Source organism: Eublepharis macularius, chromosome 7 (assembly GCF_028583425.1).
Source record: "Eublepharis macularius isolate TG4126 chromosome 7, MPM_Emac_v1.0, whole genome shotgun sequence".
Lineage (NCBI taxonomy): Eukaryota > Metazoa > Chordata > Lepidosauria > Squamata > Eublepharidae > Eublepharis > Eublepharis macularius.
Genome location: NC_072796.1, coordinates 126,490,704 through 126,514,438, shown reverse-complemented (window position 1 = coordinate 126,514,438; position 23,735 = coordinate 126,490,704). Strand labels below are relative to the sequence as shown.

General features: G+C 43.0%; 1 protein-coding gene across 7 annotated transcripts in view; it reads left to right on the top strand.

Moving 5' to 3' along the window:
- The first annotated feature begins 26 nt into the window (after window positions 1-26).
- Window positions 27-23,735, top strand: part of WASHC5 (WASH complex subunit 5) — a 65,160-nt gene continuing 41,451 nt past the window's right edge. For all 7 annotated transcript variants that reach the window (XR_008597415.1, XR_008597412.1, XR_008597413.1 and 4 more), the window contains exons 1-17: window positions 27-240; window positions 2,999-3,274; window positions 3,468-3,613; window positions 3,967-4,051; window positions 5,106-5,206; window positions 6,914-7,103; window positions 7,238-7,390; window positions 8,189-8,302; window positions 9,629-9,800; window positions 11,378-11,505; window positions 12,455-12,584; window positions 14,028-14,140; window positions 17,610-17,776; window positions 19,527-19,602; window positions 19,713-19,823; window positions 19,924-20,064; window positions 21,401-21,481. Coding sequence is in view for 1 of the 7 variants with exons in the window: in XM_054984761.1 (XP_054840736.1) it covers window positions 3,089-3,274; window positions 3,468-3,613; window positions 3,967-4,051; window positions 5,106-5,206; window positions 6,914-7,103; window positions 7,238-7,390; window positions 8,189-8,302; window positions 9,629-9,800; window positions 11,378-11,505; window positions 12,455-12,584; window positions 14,028-14,140; window positions 17,610-17,776; window positions 19,527-19,602; window positions 19,713-19,823; window positions 19,924-20,064; window positions 21,401-21,481 (2,094 nt within the window). In the remaining 6 variants the exon portion in view is untranslated. The remainder of the gene's footprint in view (window positions 241-2,998; window positions 3,275-3,467; window positions 3,614-3,966; window positions 4,052-5,105; window positions 5,207-6,913; window positions 7,104-7,237; window positions 7,391-8,188; window positions 8,303-9,628; window positions 9,801-11,377; window positions 11,506-12,454; window positions 12,585-14,027; window positions 14,141-17,609; window positions 17,777-19,526; window positions 19,603-19,712; window positions 19,824-19,923; window positions 20,065-21,400; window positions 21,482-23,735) is intronic.

The following is a 23,735-nucleotide window of genomic DNA, read 5'->3' as shown; positions in this document are numbered from 1 at the left end:
CATGATCCGGAGAGCTCTCATGTGATGCGGTGCGAGGGGAAGCGCAGCGCCGCCGGGCATTGACGGCCGCGGCTGTTTTGCATCGCGCCCTTCCGTGCATTTCCGGATCTTCTCTTTCCCCCCACTCCCCTCTCCTTTCTCGAGCTGCATTTCGCCTCTTGCAAGCTCCCCCCTGCCTCCTTTGGAGCAAAAGGTCTTGGAAATAAGCGCGGTCCCTAGCCCGGGAACCCAACCACGGCAGTAAGTACGCAGGCCCTGGGGGGGGGAGGGGGGGAGTCATTGCAAAATAAGTAGGGTTGCCAGCTCCGAGTTGGGAAATTCCTGGAGATCTGGGGGGTGAAACCTGGAGAAACCTAGAGAAAGTGGGGTTTGGGGAGGGAAAGGACCTTGGCATGGCATAATTCCATAGAGTCCACCCCCCAAAGTAGCCATTTTCTCCAGGTGAACTGATTTCTGTTACCTGGAGACCAGTTGCAATTCCGGGAGATCTCCAGCCACTACCTGGAGGCTGGCCATCCTAAAAATAAGTGGAAGTTTTATTGCTGCAATGATAGGTTGCTGCATTTTTGTGCAAGGGGGTCCTGTGATTTTAATAAATGTTCTTGTCGGGACGGGAAGAAATTCTGTCTGCAGCGGTAGAAAAGAGGGTCGAGTCCACCCTCCAAAGCAACAAGGGGAATTGATTTAATTTATTCAATTTATAGTCCACCCGCCCCACACCAGTGGGCTCAGGGCGCATCACAACAAGCTTAAAAACACACTACATAATTAATCAACATTACCATTAAAAACATAAAATAGCCCATATCATTCAGTTAAAAATATGCTACATCTATATAAGTATAAAAACAGAAAGTATAGCAGCGCATAATTTAGATGCTCACCTTTCACCATATATAGAGCATTTTTCAGCAAAATATGTGAGCGATGGGGGGTGACATTCAACAGGAGGATTAGAAAAGAGTAAGAGTCCAGTAACACCTTTAAGACTAACCAACTGTTGGAAATGTAAAAACCATGAAGGTTCATTATATCATATGTGGTGGACCTGTGAGGTAGCAAAGCAGTTCTGGGGAGATATTACAGAAGCTATGACTGAAATTTTACAAATCCCAATAAATAAGAACCTAGAACTACTGTTGTTAAACTTGAAATTAGAAGAGATTCCCAGGCAACAAAGAACTTTATTATTCTATATGACAACAGCGGCAAGAATTTTATATGCTTAGAAACGGAAGACGCAAGAATTACCATCTATTGAAAATTGGATACAAAAATTGCTGTACATGGCAGAAATGGACAAAATGACGTGAAAGTTGAGAGAACAGAATCCAGAAGAATTTTTTAATGACTGGAGGAAGTTAAAACAGTATTTGGAAAATAAGTGGGACGTAAAGGGAGAATTATGGTTGTTAGATAACTATTAAGCTTACAGAAAGGAAGAGATACTGATCGTTACAAAAGAAGAGGGGAGATAAGTTAGAAATATAATGTAATTGATAGTTTGATGTTAGGTTTTGCTTAATTCAATATATATTATCTATCTCAGTAGCGTATTAAGACAGTTAAGAATAGAAAAGGAGATATAAGTAGTAGGTTTAGACAGCGGGTTGGAAAACTGTTGGAAGTCTTAGATTAAGAGGGGGGGAAGGGGCGAGAATATGGAAATGAGGGTTTCAATTGAAAATCTGTGATATTAATCTTTACTCACCCAATAAAAATTTCTTAAAAAAAAAAGACTAACCAACTGTACTGTAGCATAAGCTTTCGAGAACCACAGCTCTCTTCGTCATCTGATGAAGAGAACTGTGTTTCTCGAAAGCCTATGTTACAGTAAAGTTGGTTAGTCTTAAAGGTGCTACCGGACTCTTAACTATAAGACTAACAAAATTTGTAGTAGGGTATGAGTTTTCTTGAGTGACAGCTCACTTCTTCAGATCTAAAGAAGTGAGCTGTGACTCACGAAAGCTCGTACCCTGTCACAGGTATTGTTAGTCCTATAGGTGCTACAGGGCTCTTGCTCTTTTCTAACGCTGTTTCTTTTAGCATGGAGGTTGCAACCTCAATTTTGTTGGTATCGTGCTGGAAAAGGGTTGCTAGGATGGCTAGAGATCTCTTGGAACTATATCAGATATCCAGGCCACAGAGATCAATTCCCCGTGTTGCTTTGGAGGGTGGACTCGACAGCATTATACCCCACTGAAAGTCCCTCCCCAAACTCTGCCTTCTGTAGGCTTACGGTTCCAAAGGAGTGGTGTGTGACATTAAAAATAATAAAAGTCTTGTCGCACCTTAAAGATGAGCTTGTGTAATGTGACAAAAGGATTTGTGTATTATTTTACTTCCATTATTTATGGTCTGCCTTTCTCGCTGAGACTCAAGGTGGATTACACAGTATGAGTCAGTATAGTCAATTTCAAGACATTTCTATGAATGATGTCATGTATATCAATGCAAATTTGCAAAGCTTTAAAATCAACATAAAATCCAATACAGAATTGAAGAAGTGCTGGAACAGAGCACAAGCAATTCTAAGACTGACATATTTAGCAACATAAACTCCACAGTAGGATCATACTTACAGCAACAGACAGTACACAGTAGTAAAATCTATAGCCCCTATTCCTTTACTGATGCATCTCTTTGAGACCACTTCCTTACAGTACAGCCCTCCGATCTGAGTAAAAAGCCCTCTTGAATAATTCAGTTTGTGGAAAGCCAGGAGAGTAGGAGCCAAAGACCTCTTTGTCAGATGCATGAATCATTTCTGATGTATGAAACTGTGGTTCAGCTTTTTGCCAGGTCTTAAATAAAACATGCTAGGGCTCTCATGCTCAGATAAAGTTATTTATGGGCTTCAGTAGAGCGAAGGGCCTTCCAGTCGCCTATCCCTGCTTTATCTGATAGACCATGTTTAGTTTAAATGAATGTCCTAAATATATTTTTCAGAGAAATTGTTTCAGTTCCATAATTGCTTTGTTTTATGTTATGTTTTCAGATGCATTAATGGACTGCACAGCAATGCGTCTCTCTTCAGGGTGAAAATACAGAAACAGACTGAAAAAAATACGATTGAAAACAGTGCACCATGTTGGATTTTCTGGCTGAAAACAATCTCTGTGGGCAGGCGATTCTTAGGATCGTCTCCTGCGGAAACGCAATCATAGCGGAACTTCTGAGACTTTCCGAGTTCATCCCTGGTGTTTTCCGACTCAAAGACAAGGCTGATCAGCAGAAATACGGTGAAATCATATTTGATTTCAGCTACTTCAAGGTAAGAATTTTGCTTTTTCTTAATTTTTTTTTGTACTGGGAAGGGGGAGGCTTTGTTGGACTCTTTGAAGGTTTCTTCATGTGTGTGTTGTTTTGCTCAAGTGGAGAGGGATTATGGATTTGATTCTTAGAAAATTCATAAATTGGTTTTGGGGCATGGATGTTGTCAGAAAATGATGGTTTCTTCTTTGCAGGGGCCTGAGGTGTGTGAAGGAAAGTTGGAAGCCAAGCCTGACCTCCTCGATTTGGATGATGAGTTTCGGGAAAACAACATTGAAATTTTGACCAGATTTTATTTGGCTTTCCAGAGTGTCCATAAATATATAGTTGATTTAAACAGGTAAACAGTTGCTTAATAACTTTGACGTCTACATTTCTCCCTTCCTGTAAGAGAGGTCTGTTTTTTTACCTTATTGCTGATGGGAATTAGGAGAGAGAGAGAATTGCTTTTCTGAGATGATCAAATGTATGTGTGGTAAAGATGAGATGAGCATATGTGAAGGTGCTTTGTCCAGCATGAGACTGAAAGTCTATCTAGATCTGGCCTTCACCTTCTTTCTAATGGGCCATTTTCTAGGGGAGAGTGCATTGTGAGTCCTTTTAAAATCAAGGCATAGAAGCTATTCCATACATGTAGCTGTAACACTTCCTCACTCCTCGAGAGCTTAACTGAGATTTGATCACCATTCCTAGGTACCTGGATGACCTCAATGAAGGAATTTATATACAGCAAACCTTAGAAACTGTGTTGCTTAATGAAGATGGAAAGCAGCTCTTGGTAAGCTTGGAGCATCTAAGCAGTGATGAACTTCATACCTGATGAAGAGAGTTAGCAGAACTATCAAAGCTCCCTCCTCAACCCCTTACTGGATCCTTGCTAATACTATATCTTTGTAAACTTATATTCTTTTATCCCATGACATTGTTTATGGAAATGTTCTTGACACTATGTGGAAATGCCTGCCCTTGTCCTTGCCACTAATTGTACTAATCTCACACTTTGTAATCCGCCTTGAGTCTCAGTGAGAAAGGCGGAATATAAATAACATAAATAAAATAAATAAACTTTCAGAGATGCAATAGGCAGACTCCTCTGTGGATGGGTAGAAACTAGGCTGCCAGGATACTGAAATTTATTTTATTTCTCAAAGCATACCCGCTATTCTCTTATAGCACATAGTTGGGAGATTGCTGTTTTTTGTAGAAGAAATAGCTGCCCCGATCCAGAAAGGTGATCTATATGCAGAAATAGGTGTGGTTTTTTTTCATGTAATTTACACTTCTGGTCACGTGAAATGTGGCAGCGGGGGATTTTGCATCCACACAACAGCACGCAACAATCCAACCCATATACACACCAAGGATTAGCACAACTGTGCTGTTAAGCTGCTGGCTTTAATGACCGTGCTGTGACATGCATGAACTGAAGTATCACTTGTTATGCATCCTGGGAGCGCATCTAGAAGGGCGCAGTTCTTTTGGAAGGGAGGGTTCATTCAGCTGCATCAGCAATTCTATTCCCTGCCTGTCCAAATCGCAGGCAGCATCAAATGTGGAGTCAGCACAAATTGTCCATTATGCACAGCAAGAGCAGCGCAATCGGCTGGGGGATGGTTTTGGGGGGGGGGTGCTTTAAAGGCTACCTTTTTCTCAGAGTTCCTTGCTGGATCACCCTCACTCTGGGACCACTTTAAAATGTAACCTCTTTAGGCACTTCAAGTATCATAAATAGATTCTGCTATAAAATGCAGCTTTTTATACTTGGGCTGTCCTAGCTGTGAATGTAAACAAAAGATGCTGTGCTTTTTTCTTTTCTCCCATTCATGCTGCAGTGTGAAGCCCTTTATTTGTACGGCGTCATGTTGCTAGTCATCGATCAGAAAATCGAAGGGGAAGTCCGAGAGAGGATGCTTGTTTCCTACTATAGATACAGGTATTCTTATCCTCGTACCAATTCTTGATTCTAGCTAGGGTGCTTCTGGAAGCGACGCAGTGGACTTTGGGAAGGTAAGGACTATGGAGGAGCTGCATGGTTTGGCCCTGCCTCTGTGTTGGTTATGAATCCTGTACATTTTTTTTTTAAAAAAGGCTGATTCCGAACATTTTGTCACCTTTGAGTGTGCCCAAGAAACGGTCCTGGCACCAGACTGAGGGCCAAACCTGAGAGTCTTAGAGCCAAGCTACAAGTGACGCCTGACACAGGTTGGACACTTGCCAGCTTCCCTCAAGTTTTGATGGGAAATGTAGGCAGCTTGGCGGAATGTTGGACAAGTGACAGTTGAAAAGTCCATTGAACCACAGTCAGAGAGCCAAGCTGCAAGACCAGGATGCCTCCATTTCCCATCAAAACTTGAGGGAGGCCGACAAGTGTCCAACCTGTGTCGGGCGTCACTTGTAGCTTGGCCCTGAGTGAATGGGAGCAAGTAGGCTTGAGTCTCAGTGGCTGGGGATGTTGTATAGGGAGCCGGTTTCGCCTGCAACCCAGTGGTATCACATCCCAGGCTTGGCAGCTCTTTTAACTTTTGGTGTTATCCTGGCATTGTCTCTGTCCTGGTAGGTCGCTTGCGGCCCAAAAGAAGCTGAGCCAAGTAGCCCCTTTGGTGCCAGAACTTTGGTTCCAGTCCACCCCTGCTTATATTTAATTAGAAAAATCTTTATTTTCAAAATTTATATTCACAAAGTAAAAGGAATTACAACAAAATGATTAAAAAGCCGTAAAACGATTAATATTAAAACGAAATATAAAGCCAGCTCACAGAAACAGCATTCAGCCGCTTCGAACTGTATTTGTACAACGGCCTTCAGACCATAAATACAGCTTTAAAAAAGATGGAAGTCCTTCGCTGAAAGCCTGGGTGAAAAGAAACGTTTTGATGGTCGCTTCTCTCAAAGACCTTGCTGCAGATGTCCCTTCACGAACATACACGGTCTTTCATAATGGCAGGCATTTAATAATTTTTTTTAGAATTTGTATATCATGGGTTTTTTTCAGTATTATCATATTTATTCACCCACAATGTTTAAAGCAGCTTACAAATAGCAAAATCAGAATAAATAGCGACAACTTTTAACTGACTGAAAGCCAGTAAAATCTAAGCAACAGTAGTAAAAACTGCAGGATGAACGACAATTTAAAAACAGACTAGCATTCCAAAAAGGCTTTCTAAATGATGGTACAAAATTACAACCATCATTGTAGAAAATGTGATAAAAACAATTCAGCATGAGGCAGTCAGTAAAACTGTCTAAGCATTAGAAGGAGAACACAGCAACAAAACTGCAGAACATTACTAAACAATAAGCAAAAGTTAACAGCTGTGGTACTTGAACAGCTGCATTCAAAGCTCTGCATTCTAAGCCCTTCTGTATACATGATCTCGGTAGTCTTTACAACAGTCTTTTAAGGTAGGCCAGTATGTTGCACAAAGGCAACAGAGACAATCCTTGGTTAAGATCACCAAGTGAATTCAGTTGAAATTTAGAGATTTCCCACATTCTTAGCTGCTCAACTCTTTACAACATAAGCTACAAGTTACATCAAAGTACCTGGTATAAGAGTCATTGCATTTTGTTGGCGTCTCTTTTGCTTGTTTGCCAATTTCTTCTTTCCAAAATGGCTTCTTCTTCATTTATTGTCCAGCGCGGCTCGTTCTGCTGACTCCAATATGGACGACATATGTAAGCTGCTTCGCAGCACTGGCTATTCGAGCCAGCCAGGAGCCAAGCGGCCTCCAAACTATCCTGAGAGTTACTTCAGCCGGGTGCCCATCAGCGAAACCTTTATCAGCATGGTGATTGGCCGCCTGAGGTCAGATGACATCTATAACCAGGTGGGTCTTGGCACACTGGGAGACAAGGCACACGCGATGAGGCCTAGCATGTGCCATAAGGGCTGGACTCTTACATTGGATGGCATCTGTTTACTCTTTGACTCCTTCCTATCGCAACTCTCTTCCTGTTCCAGGTTTCCGCCTATCCGTTACCAGAGCACCGCAGCACTGCGCTTGCGACTCAGGCAGCCATGTTGTACGTGCTGCTGTATTTTGACCCATCCATTCTCCATACGCAGCAAGCAAAAATGAGAGAGATAGTAGACAAATATTTTCCAGATAACTGGGTAAGCATTATTGCTCGAATACTGGCTGCTTATTGTTATAAATGCTTCCAAATGTATTTGGTCTCTTTGTTTGTTTCCTCCTTTCCCTCATTCCTTGAAGTCTTTGAAAGTGTTTTATTCCTATTATACTCTTGACAAATATGAAATGCATCCATTGCTGTTTTATCAAGCAGACCTTGAGTTGGAATCCTTCTAACTAACTTAGACAGGTTAGATGTCGGCCTCCCACCTTTGGGGGGGGGTTCTCCCCACCATTGCACCTTAATGTATTTGGTTATTTTATTTTATTATTGTTTATTGTATGTTGATTTTAGAATTATTGTTTTCTTGTTTTTATTGATTTTAACTGTTGTTCACCACCCAGAGCCCCTGCGGATGGGTGGTTTATAAATCGAAATAATAATAATAATAATAATAATAATAATAATAATAATAATAATAATAATAATAATAGATGGGGTTATTGTCTTAGGCTCGACTAGAGCCAGTGAGGTGTAATGGTTAGAGTGTTGGACTAGGAGTTGGAAGACCCAGGTTCGCATCTCCACTCGGCCATGGAAGTTCACCAGGTTACCTTAGACAGAGAGTGTGTGACTTGCAAGGTTGTTGTGAGGATAAAAATGGGGGAATGAAAGAATGACATGCACCGCTCTTGAGCTCTTGCATGACTTTTGTCTACAGAAGATTTACAAGCATCTAGTGCTGAGTGCAGCCATGTATCTGTCCTGCCTAAGGTGTGATGTGATGATAGCTATTCCCCTGCAAATTTTGTGGTGTTTCTTTTGCTTCCATCTGCAGGTTATCAGCATTTATATGGGGATCTGTGTGAATCTTGCTGAAGCCTGGGAACCTTACAAAGCTGCAAAAACAGCTCTCAACTACACTTTGGATCTCTCCAATGTCAAGGAACAGGTAGGGGATTTCCATTTAAGATGCACTGGAAGCCTTAAATGAAGTGGGATCTTTCTGACATGCCAGCAGTGGTGTCCATAAACATTTCTGGCATGTGATGTTCCTAGCCAAATGAATAGCTTTCAAAGGGCCTTTTTACCTGTTGCACAATCCTGATGCAAAAAATTCTTGTGTAGTGTTAGACAAGAGCAAGAGTCCAGTAGCACCTATAAGACTTAACAAAATTTTGTGAGCTGTGACTCACGAAAGCTCATACCCTACCACAAATTTTGTTAGTCTTGTAGGTGCTACTGGACTCTTGCTCTTTTCTACTGCTACAGACAGACGAACACAGCTATCCATCTTGATCTGTCTTCTTGTATAGTATAACAGTTGTGGGTTTCCCCCCCCCCCCCATGAATGCACATACACTTGGAATCCTGCAGATTTATTCTCCACAAGCAACTGAACTCCATATAAGGAGCTGTGACTCACCAGTAGGGCCCCTATTTTGCATTCAAATGGTCCCAGCATGTTCAGTCCCTGAAAGCTCTGATTAAAGAATCTCAAATAGTACTATTGATAGGCCAAAAAGACAGTCCTGAACAAGATGGATCAATGGTGTGATTCTTCATGGGGTCATGTAAAGGTCTTTTGTACAACACAATTTTGTACAACAGTCCAAAGCTGAAGCTTCACTTTGGTGCAGAAATAAATGAAGATGAATAGACAGCTGGTGCAGAAGAAGTTGTAAAGCCTGTATGCATTTCATGTCCACAGCTTTGCCAGAGGGAATCTTCCAGATTCTTTTTAGTTCCGTTCCCATATATACGCTTTAGCATCTTCATTTTGCCTTGGTGCGGCCCCCTTTCTTCTTCATTGACCGCAGAAATAAATGTGCCAAAACATATTCCCCATATTAATAAGGGGAACGGTGGATTGGTCTCTGTGAATCAGCAGCTAATAGACCTGCTGAATCATTTTGGAGAACTGTGTTTTGTAATGACAGAGTTCACAGAATAACAAATAACAACATGAAAACCCCCTAAGATTGTAAGCTTTTGTAAGCTAAGATTGTAAACTTGTAAGCTAAGATTGTAAGCTTTTGAGAGTCAATGCTTCCTTCTGAAGAAGGGAGCTTTGACTCTCAAAAGAGTATACCCTGAAAATCTTGTCGGTCTCTAAGGTGCCACTGGACTCAAATCCTGCTGTTCTACTGCAGACCAGCACAGCTACCTACCCTGAGGTTGTGCGTACCGCTTGGTATCACTGCAACCCTTATAACTCAGGCTTCTCCCTGCAGACCCCTCTCTTTGCGCTTAAGCACAGACTCTTTTTCTTTCAAAGGCAAGCAGGTATGCCTCTGTCACTGAGCGAGTGCACACCCAAGTGCGACAGCTTCTAAAGGAAGGCTGCTTGAGAGAGGAAATCGTGCTGGACAACATTCCCAAGCTGCTGAACTGCTTGCGGGACTGCAACGTGGCTATCCGGTGGCTGATGCTTCACACAGCGGATTCGGGTAAGGGTGAAAGGCTGAGTCGTGAAGTGGGTGTTCCGTCTACCTCTTCCCTCTCCCCGCCATCATCTCATAGACTTAGTGCTTTAGAAACTTCCTTTGCTCTCAGTTGAAGCAGAGTTCAGGGAGAAGAATTGTGTTAATAACTTTTCTTGGTTATTCAAATAGAGACCTTTTATATAAAGCACTGCATTACCCAGATCTGTTCTCCAGTTGGGGGCTCTTTCTCAACAGTACTCAGTACCAGCCTACTTTCACCTCCGGCAATGGGAGAATAAATGGAGCAGGATGGTTTTGTTTCATACTAGGTCGGATTCAATTTAACCTCTGGCACATTCATCACCTTTAGGTGTGTTTGTTGCTGTGCAAACTGTTTGCTAGCAAGCTAGGAATTCATATTTTTAAAATCATTAAACTCAGCAATGGTTGCCGAGCATGGAGTTGCCAAAAACGAAGCCAAAAACATGAATGAATGCAGCCTAATATTTGGCCATTGTGGTGTGACCCTGCTGCATGACAGAAGGATCTCCATCCATTGAAAATGAAAGGTGCGTGTTTTTAGGTCTCTCTGACCCTCTGCCATCCCGTACAGTTTCTCACACTGTCTTGCCCTTTCTCCTAAGACCAGGAACCAGTCAAGGTCCCTGTCCATTCTAGGGGTAATGACCAGTCAACACACAGCGGAAAACTCCTTCCTTATGCAGTGTCTCTTTGGGCAGGCTTGCTAGTGTGAAACTGAAAAACTAAGAACCTTGGTTATCCATGTAGATGTCTTGCATACTCTTGCTCTCTTCATCCCTTTCTTTGGGTAGAAGGGAAGGATCTATTTTTGTTTTGGGTTTAGATGTAATAGGAGTGCCACTGTATGTGTGTGTGTGTGTATTTTTTTAAATAAGCTTTAGGCCTGTGTGCATTGATTGATCTTGATCAGGGGTCATTTCGTAGAAAAAGAGCTGCAGGAACTCATTAGCATATGCCACGCCTCTTGCCATCACCAGAAGTGTGTCATTAGCATGATTGATTTGCATATGCCACACCCCCTGACATCACCTCTCCTGTCTGTTTTGGACCCAGTCCTGGCCATTCAGGGCCGAAATTGGGCTCAAAATGGCAAAAAGGGGCTGAAAATGGCTGAAAAGGGGCCCAAAATGGTCAGGATCGGACCGCTGCTGAGCAGGAGAGTGATCCACCACCTGTCAGAGGCCCGATCCAGGCCATTCCAGCCCCAATCCAGGCCAAAATGGCCAAAAATCAGGTGGGCGGGGCCACCTGACACGTGACCTCTTGGGAGAACTGTGTTCCAGCGCGTTCCCCCTCAAAATGAGCCCTGATCTTGCTAGCTAAATTAGAACTGCCATATTCAGAAGCAGTATATCTGTGAATATCTGATGTTTGTAACACAAAGTCTGTACATTGTTTTTGAGCTTGCCAGAGGTACTTGGCTAGCTGCTGCTGGAAACGGAGTTCTGGTCTTGATGGACTTTTCCGGACCAGAATTCCTGCATGCAATCTCAGTTAAAAAGCCTTTAAGGTTCATCCTGTGCCTCTTGAAAAAGCATTTATTTTCTCTTCTTTCTCAGCCTGCGATCCGAATAACAAGCGGCTTCGCCAAATAAAGGATCAAGTTTTAACAGATTCCAAGTTCAACCCCAAGATCCTTTTCCAGCTTCTCCTGGACACTGCGCAGTTCGAATTCATCCTGAAAGAGGTAACCTATCATCTGCCATTTTGTGTCTTTTATAACATCCAGGTTTCCTGGCGAGAACTGTGCAGAGAGCACAATCTTTTTTTAAAACATCTCCCTCTGTAGCCACTTCAAGAAGAAGCAGCCTCTTTGTCAGTTTCATGTTACCAATGTAAAGTGAGTGCCCTTTAGGCGTGTGGTGGAGATGTCAAAAAAACCTGATCCGTCGTGCTGTAATGGTTGAAGTATCAGATTTAGATCTGGGAGACCCAGGTTCAAATCCCCACACGCTGGGTGACTTTGGGCTAGTCAATATGTCAGCCTAACCTACAAGACTGTAATGAGGCTTTTTTACTCAGATAGGAGGGCTGTATTGCAGGGAGGGGATCTCAGGTGATCCGCCAATGAGTTAGGAACCATGGACTTTACCACTCTGTTGTATTGGATTCCTGCTAACGCTATGTCTTTGTGAACTTGTATCTATTGACCCTATGGCATTGTTTATGGAAATGTTCTCAGTATTGACTGCTCTAATCTCACACTGTAATCCGCCTTGAGTCTCCGTGAGAAAGGCAGACTATAAATGACATTAAAAAATAATAAATAAATAAAATGGAAGAAGGAAGACCCACGTATGCAATCCTGAGTTCCTTGGAAGGACAGGATGAAAAATGTGCCAAGACTTCTCTGATGCAGAAGTGCCAGAATCTAGGTTTTGGGTCTTGACACCCAAACTCTTAAACTGCTTTTTAAATGCCTCAATTTTATTTTCAAAAGGTGACTAAATAAATAAATACACTTCCAACTCTTCAGCATTTTCTTTTATTTTCAGCAAGACTAGGGAATTCTAGGACAACGAGCCCCCTGCTACGGATCAGCATGTTCTTCAGGATGATACCCTGAAGTTTTGCAGTTGGGAGGTGGATAATCTGTTAAATTTCGACAGTTCTTTTTATTTCTGCCTGTCCTTTAGATGTTTAAGCAGATGCTGTCGGAAAAGCAAGAAAAATGGGAGAGCTTCAAAAAAGAAGGGTCGGAGCGGATGGCTGAGCTGGCTGATGTCTTTTCGGGAGTTAAGCCCTTAACGAGAGTGGAGAAAAACGGTAGGCTGCAGGAGAAATAAGCAAGTTTTTATTTTGTTGAGTAAGCATCTAACAAGCAGCTTTATAAGGAGTCAGACCGTTGGCTTCCCTAGCCCAGTATGGTGTGCTCTTGAACGGCAGCAGGTCTACCAAGTCTCAAATGGGTAGCTTCCCAAGGCTTGCAAGTTGTGCGTTAAACAAGGCAAAGTGTTCAGCATCCCCAAATGTTTTTTCTATGTAAACAGCAGCTGCTCACAGCCCAAGTCAGATTGGTATGACAGCAGAGAGGCATTGGGGAGGGGGAAAACTTTTTCTCTCAGGCTGTTTTCCTGGTTGAATTAGCCTTGCTACATAGCTGTCTTCCCCATTGCGGGTCAAAGTTACAGTCACCGTACTTTCAGTCCAGGAGCATCTTTAGGATCAACAAAATTTCTAGGGTATAAGCTTTTGAGAGTCAAGTAGTTCCCTTCATCAGATGTATCTGACGAGGGGAGCTTTAACTCTTGAAAGCTTTTACTCTGGAAATCTTATGGGTCTTTATTCTGCTGGACTTGAATCTTGGTCTACAACTGTAGACCAGCACGGCTGCCCTCCTGAAACCACCATATTTTGTGTGCTGGTCAAATAGCAGCTCCATGGACCATTGCAGGGAAACAGCATGGAAGGAAAGGGTTAAACTTTCCATCTCCCATTTCTACAAGGGGGGAATTAGGACCTTCACTATTTTATTAGTTAAAAATAAGCAGATCAGAACTGTTGGTGTTTCCATCTAATTGAACCAAGTAGCCCTTGAATTGGAGATGCCAGAGGTTGAACCTGAGGTCTTCCATACACGAGTTGTACACTCTGGTCGCTGAGCTTGTAGCTCTTGCCGAGATCTTTATTGGGCAGTTTTATTTAGGAAGCTCATGTGTATGTGTGAAGGAGAGTAGCTTCCAGCCTGCGTGGTTCAAGAGATTCTGTGAGCCTAATAAGTGAGCGGTTCTGTTTCTGTGCATTGCATATAGCATGGATCATTCAGTCGCTCCTGATGCTGACAAACAGCTGAACCTTCAGAGGAGGTTGCCTGTTGTGTCTCTGCATGCACTCACCTGTGCTTTGCGCTTACCTCCCTCCATGAAGGAAGAGTGGTCAGGACAGTGACTCATTCAGGAGTTGGTTCCTTTGTAGACAGGTGGTCCTTCCTCTAACATGCTCTACCAATAAATGTCTCATGTAAGAGGGAAGCAGGCTTCCAATTTTAATTGGACAATGAGACAAGGTACCCTCAGAAGCATGGAAAACAACAGTGGAAACACTTGCTTGCAAAGATGTTTGCAAAGCATCTCAGTAGCATTTTTGTTTTCTTTAAAAGCATCAGCGCTTAGAAATATATGGTTTGCAAACTGAGGTCTGATATTTTTGTCTGTGGATTTAAACAAGTAATTAAAAGCCTTTTCTCCCCATGTTTTCCCATCTCAACAGAAAACCTGCAGGCCTGGTTCCGGGAAATCTCCAAGCAAATCATGTCTCTAAATTATGACGACTCCACTGCAGCAGGAAGAAAAACCGTGCAATTAATACAAGCCTTGGAAGAGGTAAGGCTGGGCAGTTTAGTGAAGTTGTATTTTTTTAAAAAATATTTTATGTAATGTAATTAACTGAACAACAATGAACAATATAACATTGTAACAACATAGAGCAATGTATTGTCGAAGGCTTTCACGGCCGGAGAACGATGGTTGTTGTGGGTTTTCCGGGCTGTATTGCCGTGGTCTTGGCTTCCGAAGTGTTTCCCATCTCCGGGTCTGTTGGAATGTTTCCTCCCCGTAAAGGTGTTCGATGTATTGTCGAAGGCTTTCACGGCCGGAGAACGATGGTTGTTGTGGGTTTTCCGGGCTGTATTGCCGTGGTCTTTTGCCAAGACCACGGCAATACAGCCCGGAAAACCCACAACAACCAACATAGAGCAAATTAACAAGCATATATACAAAACGCCTCTCATAAATATTGAAACTTTAACATGTCACAAGTGTTGATAAAGAGTTATGTAACCTTTAATACTAGAAAAACTTAACATTAGTTTAGGGTAACCAAAGAAATGATAAATGTTAGGAGTGTGTATATCATTGACAATTAAAAATTCAAAAAATGGAAACCATTTAGTTACAAAATTAGTTTCTTTCGGACAGAGTTGTGATTGATTAATAATTTCTGAGACCTTTTCTTGGATGTAAAAATCCCATAACTTAATTAACCAACTTTCAGTAGAGGGGATTTTAGGTGATTTCCAGCTGGATGCCAATAATGACTTTGAAGTTGTATTTTGGTGGTGGGTTTTGTGCTTAAGTCAAACAGTTTGCTTTACCAGATGCAGACTGGCATAGTATGTGCCCCTCCTTTCAACAGAGTCATTCCGACGTACAGCCATCCATTCTTAGGGGAGGATGGAGGGAGGAAGGAAAAAGAGCTGATTTTCAGGATCAGTAGAAACCTCTGACTTCATAGTGGCCTTGCAAAGATAGTTTAATCCTCAGAAGAGTTGCACCCTTCTAGTCTATTGAAGTCAGTGGGCTTTGAAGGGTGTAACTCTGTTTAGAATTGCATGGAGATAAGGTCATAGATCCAGAGGAGTTAGCCGTGTTAGTCTGTAGTAGCAAAATCAAAAAGAGTCCAGTAGTACCTTTAAGACTAACCAATTTTATTGTAGCATAAGCTTTCGAGAATCAAGTTCTCTTCGTCAGATGCGTGATCCAAACTGGATCATGATCCAAACTGGATCCCTATCTCCTCTCCTCTTCTGTATTTGACCAGTTTGGATCATGCATCTGACGAAGAGAACTTGATTCTCGAAAGCTTATGCTACAATAAAATTGGTTAGTCTTAAAGGTGCTACTGGACTCTTTTTGATTTTGATGGAGAGAAGGTGAGATTCATGTGACTGTATAATACCTCTTGAGCAAACTCCCCTTAGCTATACAATCGAGTTGACCACTTATGAAGCTTATTGAGTAAGACTATTGGTCTGTCAAGGTCCATATTGTCTACTCTGACTGGCAGCAGCTCCCCAAGGTGTTGCATAGAGATTTGTCACCTACTACCCTGAAATCCTTTAACTAGAGACGCCAAGGATTGAATCTGGAATCTTCTTTATTCCACAGAACACACACTCTACCACCAAGCTCCTGGCCCCTTCTCTTAACATAAGCCAGGTCTCTAGTCTTGTTCTGAATTCTATATGATATTGCTGAACCCCATTGCTGATGGCTCCACGGGCATGGTTATTCCTGTAATATCTGAGAACAGCCCTGAGATTTGAGCCCAGTGGTTTTAAATATATAACCCGCCCTGCCGTAGAAGAGACAGAGCAGGACTCCAGGCTCCAAATCTCTGCTAGTTCCGTGCCTCTGTTTTGTAAGAGAGCAGTAGCGGTAGTGGCCAGAACAAATGGCAGATGGGCAGGGAGGACGCTGAAGAACACCCGCTTCCATTTGGTCAGCTTGCTGTTGACGCAGAGCAGAGCTGGATCCCTTGGATGTTGTCCCAGGTTCATTGTGACTCCATCAGCCACTCTTGGTTTCTCAAAGGCGGGTCCCTTAAAAAGGCGGCTTATCTCTCTGCAGCCTAGAAACTCTCTCAAATCACCAAAATGCCTAGAAAGCAGGGCTTTTTTTCAGGGGGAACGCGGGGGAACGGAGTTCCGGAACCTCTTGAAAATGGTCACATGGCTGGTGGCTCCGCCCCCTGATCTCCAGACAGAGGGGAGTTGAGATTGACCTTCGCGCCGCTGAGCGGCACGGAGGGCAATCTAAACTCCCCTCTGGAGATCAGGGGGCGGGGCCACCAGCCATGTGACCATTTTCTCTGAGGCCAATCCACTGAGTTCCACCACCTCTTTCCCCAGAAAAAAAGCCCTGCTAGGAAGTATCTGCTTTAGTCAGCTCTACCTCAAACTGTTCCGTCTTTAGCAGAACAGTGTCATCTACCTATCAATGGAAGCCACTTTTAGAACTAGTCCTTGATTAATTTGATGCACTGGAGAACAGACTTTACTGTAAGTCGACGTTCATCCACCCTGCTCATTGCCCAAGTGTTTTGCTGAGTGTATCAGATGCAATCTAGCAGATAGCTGACATTTGTATTTAGCGCATATTTAAAAGAAGTCACTAATCTGCCAGGATGTAATCGACCTGTGAAATATACTGTCATGGGGCATTTATACAGAATAAGTGGATTCAAAAGAAAGCCAGAAGCGTTTCTATGCTGAAGTTTTAAAACATTTCACTTATCATTTAAATATTTTTGTATGCTCCTAGAAACCTCCCCCCGACTTGGATAGCCCAGACAAACCCGTTCTCGTCAGATCTCAGAAGTTAAGCAGGGTCAGCCTTGGTTAGTAATTGGATGGGAGACCTCCAACAAAGACTAGGGTTGCAGAGGCAGATAATGGCAAACCACATCTTTTTTAAAAAATATTTTTTATTTCATTAAAGCAGAAATGGGGTCCAGAAAAGAAGGGGAGAAAAAGGGGACAAGCAAAGCAGATTATAAATACTACAAGGATTATTAAAATGCAAAGTACCAAAGTCATGACCTTTATAGATATTAAAATAGCGATTAAATATTTTTCTAAAATAAACAACACATGCAAAATTCAAACCTATTTCTACTCATTATTTTAGTAATAATAAAGAAAAAAACAATTATTAACACTAACACTGCTTATTACTTAATATAACTGATTATCATAACCTTTAAGAGCCTTAAGATAAAGTACTATTAAGAATTCTAACCTATTTCTACTCCTTCATAGAATCATAGAATCATAGAGTTGGAAGGGGCCATACAGACCATCTAGTCCAACCCCCTGCCCAGTGCAGGATCAGCCTAAAGCATCTCTGACAAGTATTCCTTCTCAAAATGGCAAACCACCTCTGTTACTCTTTTTCCATGAAAACCCCACCAGGGGTCACCCTAAGTCAGCTATGACTCGAGGGCACTCTCCACCACAGAAATCCCACAGAATTGCTCTTCTAGTTCTTTTTGTGGTTTTGTATTTCCATGCAGGTCCAAGAATTTCACCAGCTGGAATCCAACCTGCAAGTCTGCCAATTTCTTGCAGACACTCGGAAGTTTCTTCACCAGATGATTCGGACCATCAACATTAAAGAAGAGGTTTTGATCACCATGCAGATAGTCGGTGATCTTTCCTACGCCTGGCAGCTGATTGACAGGTAGGATTCCAGCGGTCTTATGCTCGTTACTTTTTGATGGTGGTTCTGGTTCCACTTGCTCGGGCAGAGCGTTGGTTGGCTGCGTGCACTAGATCAATTTTATGTTTTTTAAACTTTTTCTTTATGGTTTGGTTTGGTTTCTTTGGGGGAGAAAGCAATTAATCTGTTATTTTTTTATTGCTTCCTCTTCCATAAAGCATAGGAAAGGTCAGGGCTCATTTCGAGGGGGGAACACGCAGGAACGCAGTTCCGGCAGTTCCCCAAAGAGGTCACATGTCAGGTGCCCCCACCCACCTGGCTCTCGGCCATTTTGAGCCCGTTTCGGCCTGGATTGGGGAAAAAATGGCCAGGATTGGGCCTCTGACGGGTGGTGGATCACTCTCCTGCTCAGCAGCGGCCCAATCCTGACCATTTTGGGCCCCTTTTCAGCCATTTTCAGCCCCTTTTGCCATTTTGGGCCCAATTTTGGCCCTGAATGGCCAGGATTGGGTCCAAAACAGCCAGGATAGGTGATATCAGGGGGTGTAGCATATGCAAATCAGTTATGCTAATGACACACTTCTGGTGATGTCAAGGGATGTGGCATGAGTTCTTCCAGCTCTTTTTCTATGAAATGATCCCTGGGAAGGGTTGATCTCTTGAGTGCTTCCGCACCCACCCTCCCCTCCAATCCATGTGGTTTATTTCAGGTTCTGTTGGGGGGGGGGCGGGTAGAATGTCCCATATTCAAACACAAGTTTCAGAGTAGTGGTTATTGTGCTTTTCAGTGGGCCGAGGTTGGTGTTGTGAGTCGAATCAAGTTTGCTGGTGTGTTCATTTGGATCTAGTGCCCCGCAAACATTCTCAGACTCGCAGACTGGACCGATCAGAGAGTAAGTTGAACGGCCTCGTAGCTGAAAGAGCAAGCCAGAGTCTTGGAGGATAAGGGATAAGGCAACTGTAGCAAAGGGAAGTAACACAATAGGGGAGGCTGGAATAAGGGAGAGGAGAAAGAAGAGGAAAAAGATCTAAGGAAAACAGGCATTTTTGTTCAGGGAAGATGAAGACAAGCAAAGAAACAGGAAATCCTGTTCTGGTCATCAGGTAAGGACAAAAGATCAGCCTCATGTTGTTTATTCACGGCCTGGCTAGTGCAGAGAATTCTTACTGTCACCCTACTGGACATGAAGAGTTTTCTGAGACTTCCTCACACATTCTTTGATCGATCGCCAGGCTACACATCAATCTCAACACCCTGTATCGTACTCTCCGTATACTAGTGTTGAGCGTGTTGTTATAGGTATGACCAGGGGTTTTTTTCAGGGGGAACGTGGTGGAACGGAGTTCTGGCACCTCTTGAAAATACTTGGCAATAGTGCTTGAAAATAATATTATTTCAAAGAATCCCATGTGCTTCTTCTTCATTTCCCTCTTGAGAGTTCCGCCACCTTTTTTCCCAGAAAAAAACTCCTGGGTGTGACTATTCTTCCATACAAAGGCTTCCCCCCACATAGATAAATTCATGAATGAAGGGTTTCTGCCTAGTTTTCTCCCTGATGTGTTAGTTTTCTATATGCAGGGATTTAAAAAAAATAATAGGATACAATTTCAGGTGAGTACTCCTCTGGTCAGCCGCCTGAAGCAGATACTGCCCCACACGCAAGCAAACTGCTTCTGTGGAAACTCTGCCCTACAGTAACAGTTTTCAAATATTAGTTCTGATCACAAATCTCTTATTTTTCCCTCCTCCCCCCCCCAACTTTCCCCCCAGTTTTACATCTATCATGCAGGAAAGTATAAGGGCCAACCCGTCTATGGTAACAAAACTCAGAGCCACATTTTTAAAGGTAAGTAGGAAATGTGGAACTTTTAAATAACCCTGTGGGGGCCTTGTGCAAGGGAGGGAGGATTGCTCCCGGACAACAGCCTGAACTCTTTTTCCCTTTTGCTTTTTCAGCTGGCTTCAGCTCTCGATATGCCACTGCTTCGGATTAACCAAGCAAATAGCCCGGACTTGCTCAGTGTCTCACAGTATTATTCTGGGGAGTTGGTGTCCTATGTGAGAAAGGTAGGAATTTGCTTGTGAAATCCGAACCGTGTTTTCTTTTGCAGCTGTTTTCCCCCTGCCCCCAGAGAGCCATCTATTTTTTTTAATTGTTTGACTTAAGGTGTTGCAAATTATCCCGGAAAGCATGTTTACATCCCTCCTCAAGATTATTAAACTGCAGACGCACGATATCATCGAAGTGCCGACCCGCTTGGACAAAGACAAACTGCGAGATTATGCTCAGCTCGGCCCGCGATATGAGGTACGGCTAAAGAGGCCAGAAATACCAGGAGGAAATAAATACACATTGGCTTTACTGTCAGGGCTTTTTTTCAGCTGGAACGTGGTGGAATGGAGTTCCGGAACCTCTTGAAAATGGTCACATGGCTGGTGGCCCCGCCCCCTGATCTCCAGACAGAGGGGAGTTGAGATTGCTGTCTGCACTGCTCCAGCAGCGCAGAGGGCAATCTAAACTCCCCTCTGACTGGAGATCAGGGGGCGGGGCCACCGGCTATGTGACCATTTTCTCCGAGGGCAACCCACTGAGTTCCACCACCTCTTTCCCCAGAAAAAAAGCCCTATTTACTGTTGTTAGTAATGAAATGCCCCCTCTCTGCCCTGTGAGTCCAAGGAAGATGTTCCTTAAAGTAGAGATTTCTAAGAGGCCAAATCCCATGTTGTTTTGTGATTTGAGGTAGGCCAAGAAGTAGAATTCCAGTGGCTCCTTTGGTGGCGAACAAAATTTATTCCAACAAGAAGTTTTGTGAGTAGGAGGAGCTCACTTCAGCAGATGCTTGAGGTGTAAATCCATAGGAGGATATATGCATACTTAAAGTTAACAAGCAACAGAGAGGCAGGCGTGGGGAGATATTGGTTGCTTCTAAAGTTCAATATACTCTGTGGATTTTCACGCTAAGCATCTAATGAAGTGAATTCTGACTAATGAAAGCTTATGCTGGGATAACTTCTGTTAATCTTTACGATGCCCCCCAACTCCTGTTTAATTTTGCTGCAACATGGCTGCCCTTCTGGATTTATTAGGTAGTGTGGCAGGCTGACATATGAAGACGCTTAAACCGAGTGGGGCCATCTGGCCTAGTATTGTCAACTAGCAACAGTTGTCCAGGGTCTCAGGCAGGGGTCTTTCCCAGCCCTGCTACTTAAGAGCCTGTTAATTGGAGGTTCAGGTATTGGACCCAGGGCCCTTCTTTATGCAAAGCCAGTACTCTGCTACTGTACTGTGTCCCTTCTCATATAGCAGCCTGTGAAACTTGTGACTCGGCAAGCCTCATAACGCCTGCCCGGCACACGACGGGGCTTTCCGGGTATTTGGAGAAAAGCTTTTGTGCAGCCTCAGAGAGGGAACACGGACATCTGGTGGGGGAGCTTCGCTTAGCTTTAAGGGCCGTGCTGTGGTATGGATTGGGCAGAAAGCCAGGATATAAATGCTAAAAATAAATAAATGTAAATAAAATGACAAGCCTGGATCTGAATTAGCCTGTTGCAAGAAAAAGAAAGGTTCCTTGAATGGTGATTCTTTTTCTCCCTCCACCCAACTGTCGCTGCTTACCTGTTTTCGTCTCTTTCTCCTGCTGAAGGTCGCCAAGCTTACTCACGCGATCTCGATTTTCACGGAAGGGATCCTAATGATGAAGACAACGTTGGTCGGGATCATCAAGGTAACGTCCCGTGCTGCAGAAAACCAAATAGTGGAAAGCACCTGTCCGGTATGGGGGACATCTGTGCTCCTTCCCACGGGGTCATTCCCGCTCTGTCTGCTCTGCCGGGCAGCGGGTGCCTCCAGGCCTCAAGCAAAGCTTTTTTTACCCCAGCCCTGCTACCCTCTTAAGGTTGCAGCCTTCATTGGAGGAGCCTTCGCGACTGACGTTAATTCCACAAAGATACTTTTTTTTTTTACTCTGCCATTTCCTTCCTAGCCAACATAGGTTTTACATTTGACTTGACAGATGCAAGAAATGCAATCAGCAGCGGAAACATGCCTTAAGCAAACAACTGTACTTAAGGTGTACACTGTAAATAAGCAGGGCTCTGGACCTTAGGACTCCTTGGTTCAAGCCCAACACTGTTGGTACCTTGTGTGGCGGTCAAGATGGGGACATGATTAGGATTAGAATTGAGCCCAAAAGGGATGTGCATGCTTTTCAGCACATGTGTGCGAACCTTCAGCTGCAGGGGAAAAAGCACATATTTCAACTGCCATTCATTTTGAGGGTTGCTGTGAAGTAGGATGAAAATACCTTCCAAAGTGAGGGCAATACTTCTTTTTTATTAATAATCAATGACCTACATCTTTTCCACACTGTGACACTGAGAGATCTCTGTCTTTTGGTGCTACACCTCTGAAGATGCCAGCCACAGCTGCTGGCGAAACGTCAGGAACTACAATGCCAAGACCACGGCAATACAGCCCGGAAAACCCCCAACAACCATCGTTCTCCGGCCGTGAAAGCCTTCGACAATAAATCAAGTTTTATTTCAGTTTATAAACTCAAAAGTATAATCATATAATCACCTAAATCATACATCTACTATCTGCACATAAAACATAAATTAGACATATAAATTTTAACATAAACCTAAAATCATTCTAATCGTTCAGTCCAATCATATAGTTCACACATCTGTATAGATTTGCCTTATATATTCCTGATTTTTCACTTCTATTTCAATATTTCTATTCTTTCTTCATCTCCAGTAATGATTTTTATTATAAATATATATCACAAACATATATTGCCAATCTATTCTATTCTGTTGCCAATCTATTCTAATTTAAACTTAGATTTCTTACTTATTCTTGATTTTTAGCTAAATAGTTAAAAAATACTTACATTTTGCTTGAAATTCTAAAGTCGTTCTATTCTGTCTTACTGTCCTGTCTTATGATGTCATCACGAAACCAAATCTAATTGCTGCATACTGTTGTGGTGAAGTCACATTTACGACATGATCCCCAGTTTGCTGGAAACACCTATATGTCTGCTCCCTGGAAGAAGAAGAAGCCAAAAAACAGGGACAAAGCAATAATAATAATAATTCTGGGGGGATGCCAGAGTTGAAGAAAAAGAACAAGAAAAAATTATTAAATATAGAGATCTGGCAATAGAAACCACTCATCTACAATAGTAGTTGAGAATACAACAGTAGTCCCCGTTGTCATCAGGGCACTGGGAACTATTTCGAAAAACTTCACAACTTATATGAAAAAACTGCAGCTTTTTGATATAACACCTACAGAACTGCAAAAGACGGTGTTACTTGGGACAGCATACATTTTACACCGATACTTGGCTGATGCTTAGGTCTCTGGTGGAAAATGTATTGTCGAAGGCTTTCACGGCCGGAGAACGATGGTTGTTGGGGGTTTTCCGGGCTGTATTGCCGTGGTCTTGGCATTGTAGTTCCTGACGTTTCACCAGCAGCTGTGGCTGGCATCTTCAGAGGTGTAGCACCAAAAGACAGAGATCTCTCAGTGTCACAGTGTGGAAAAGATGTAGGTCATGACCTACATCTTTTCCACACTGTGACACTGAGAGATCTCTGTCTTTTGGTGCTACACCTCTGAAGATGCCAGCCACAGCTGCTGGCGAAACGTCAGGAACTACAATGCCAAGACCACGGCAATACAGCCCGGAAAACCCCCAACAACCCTCTGGTGGAAACTTTTATCAGCTCAGAAAGGCCAATCAATGATAACATGTGATCTTTATTGTGTTGTGTGAAATTTGAATAATAATAACAACAACCTATTTATATACCGCCCTTCAGGACAACTTAACACCCAACTCAGAGCAGTTTACAAAGTATGTTGTTATTATCCCTGCAACAAAGACCCTGTGAGGTGGGTGGAGCTGAGAGAGCTCTGAGAGAGCTGCGTCTGCCTCAAGGTCACCCAGCTGGCTTCAAGTGGAG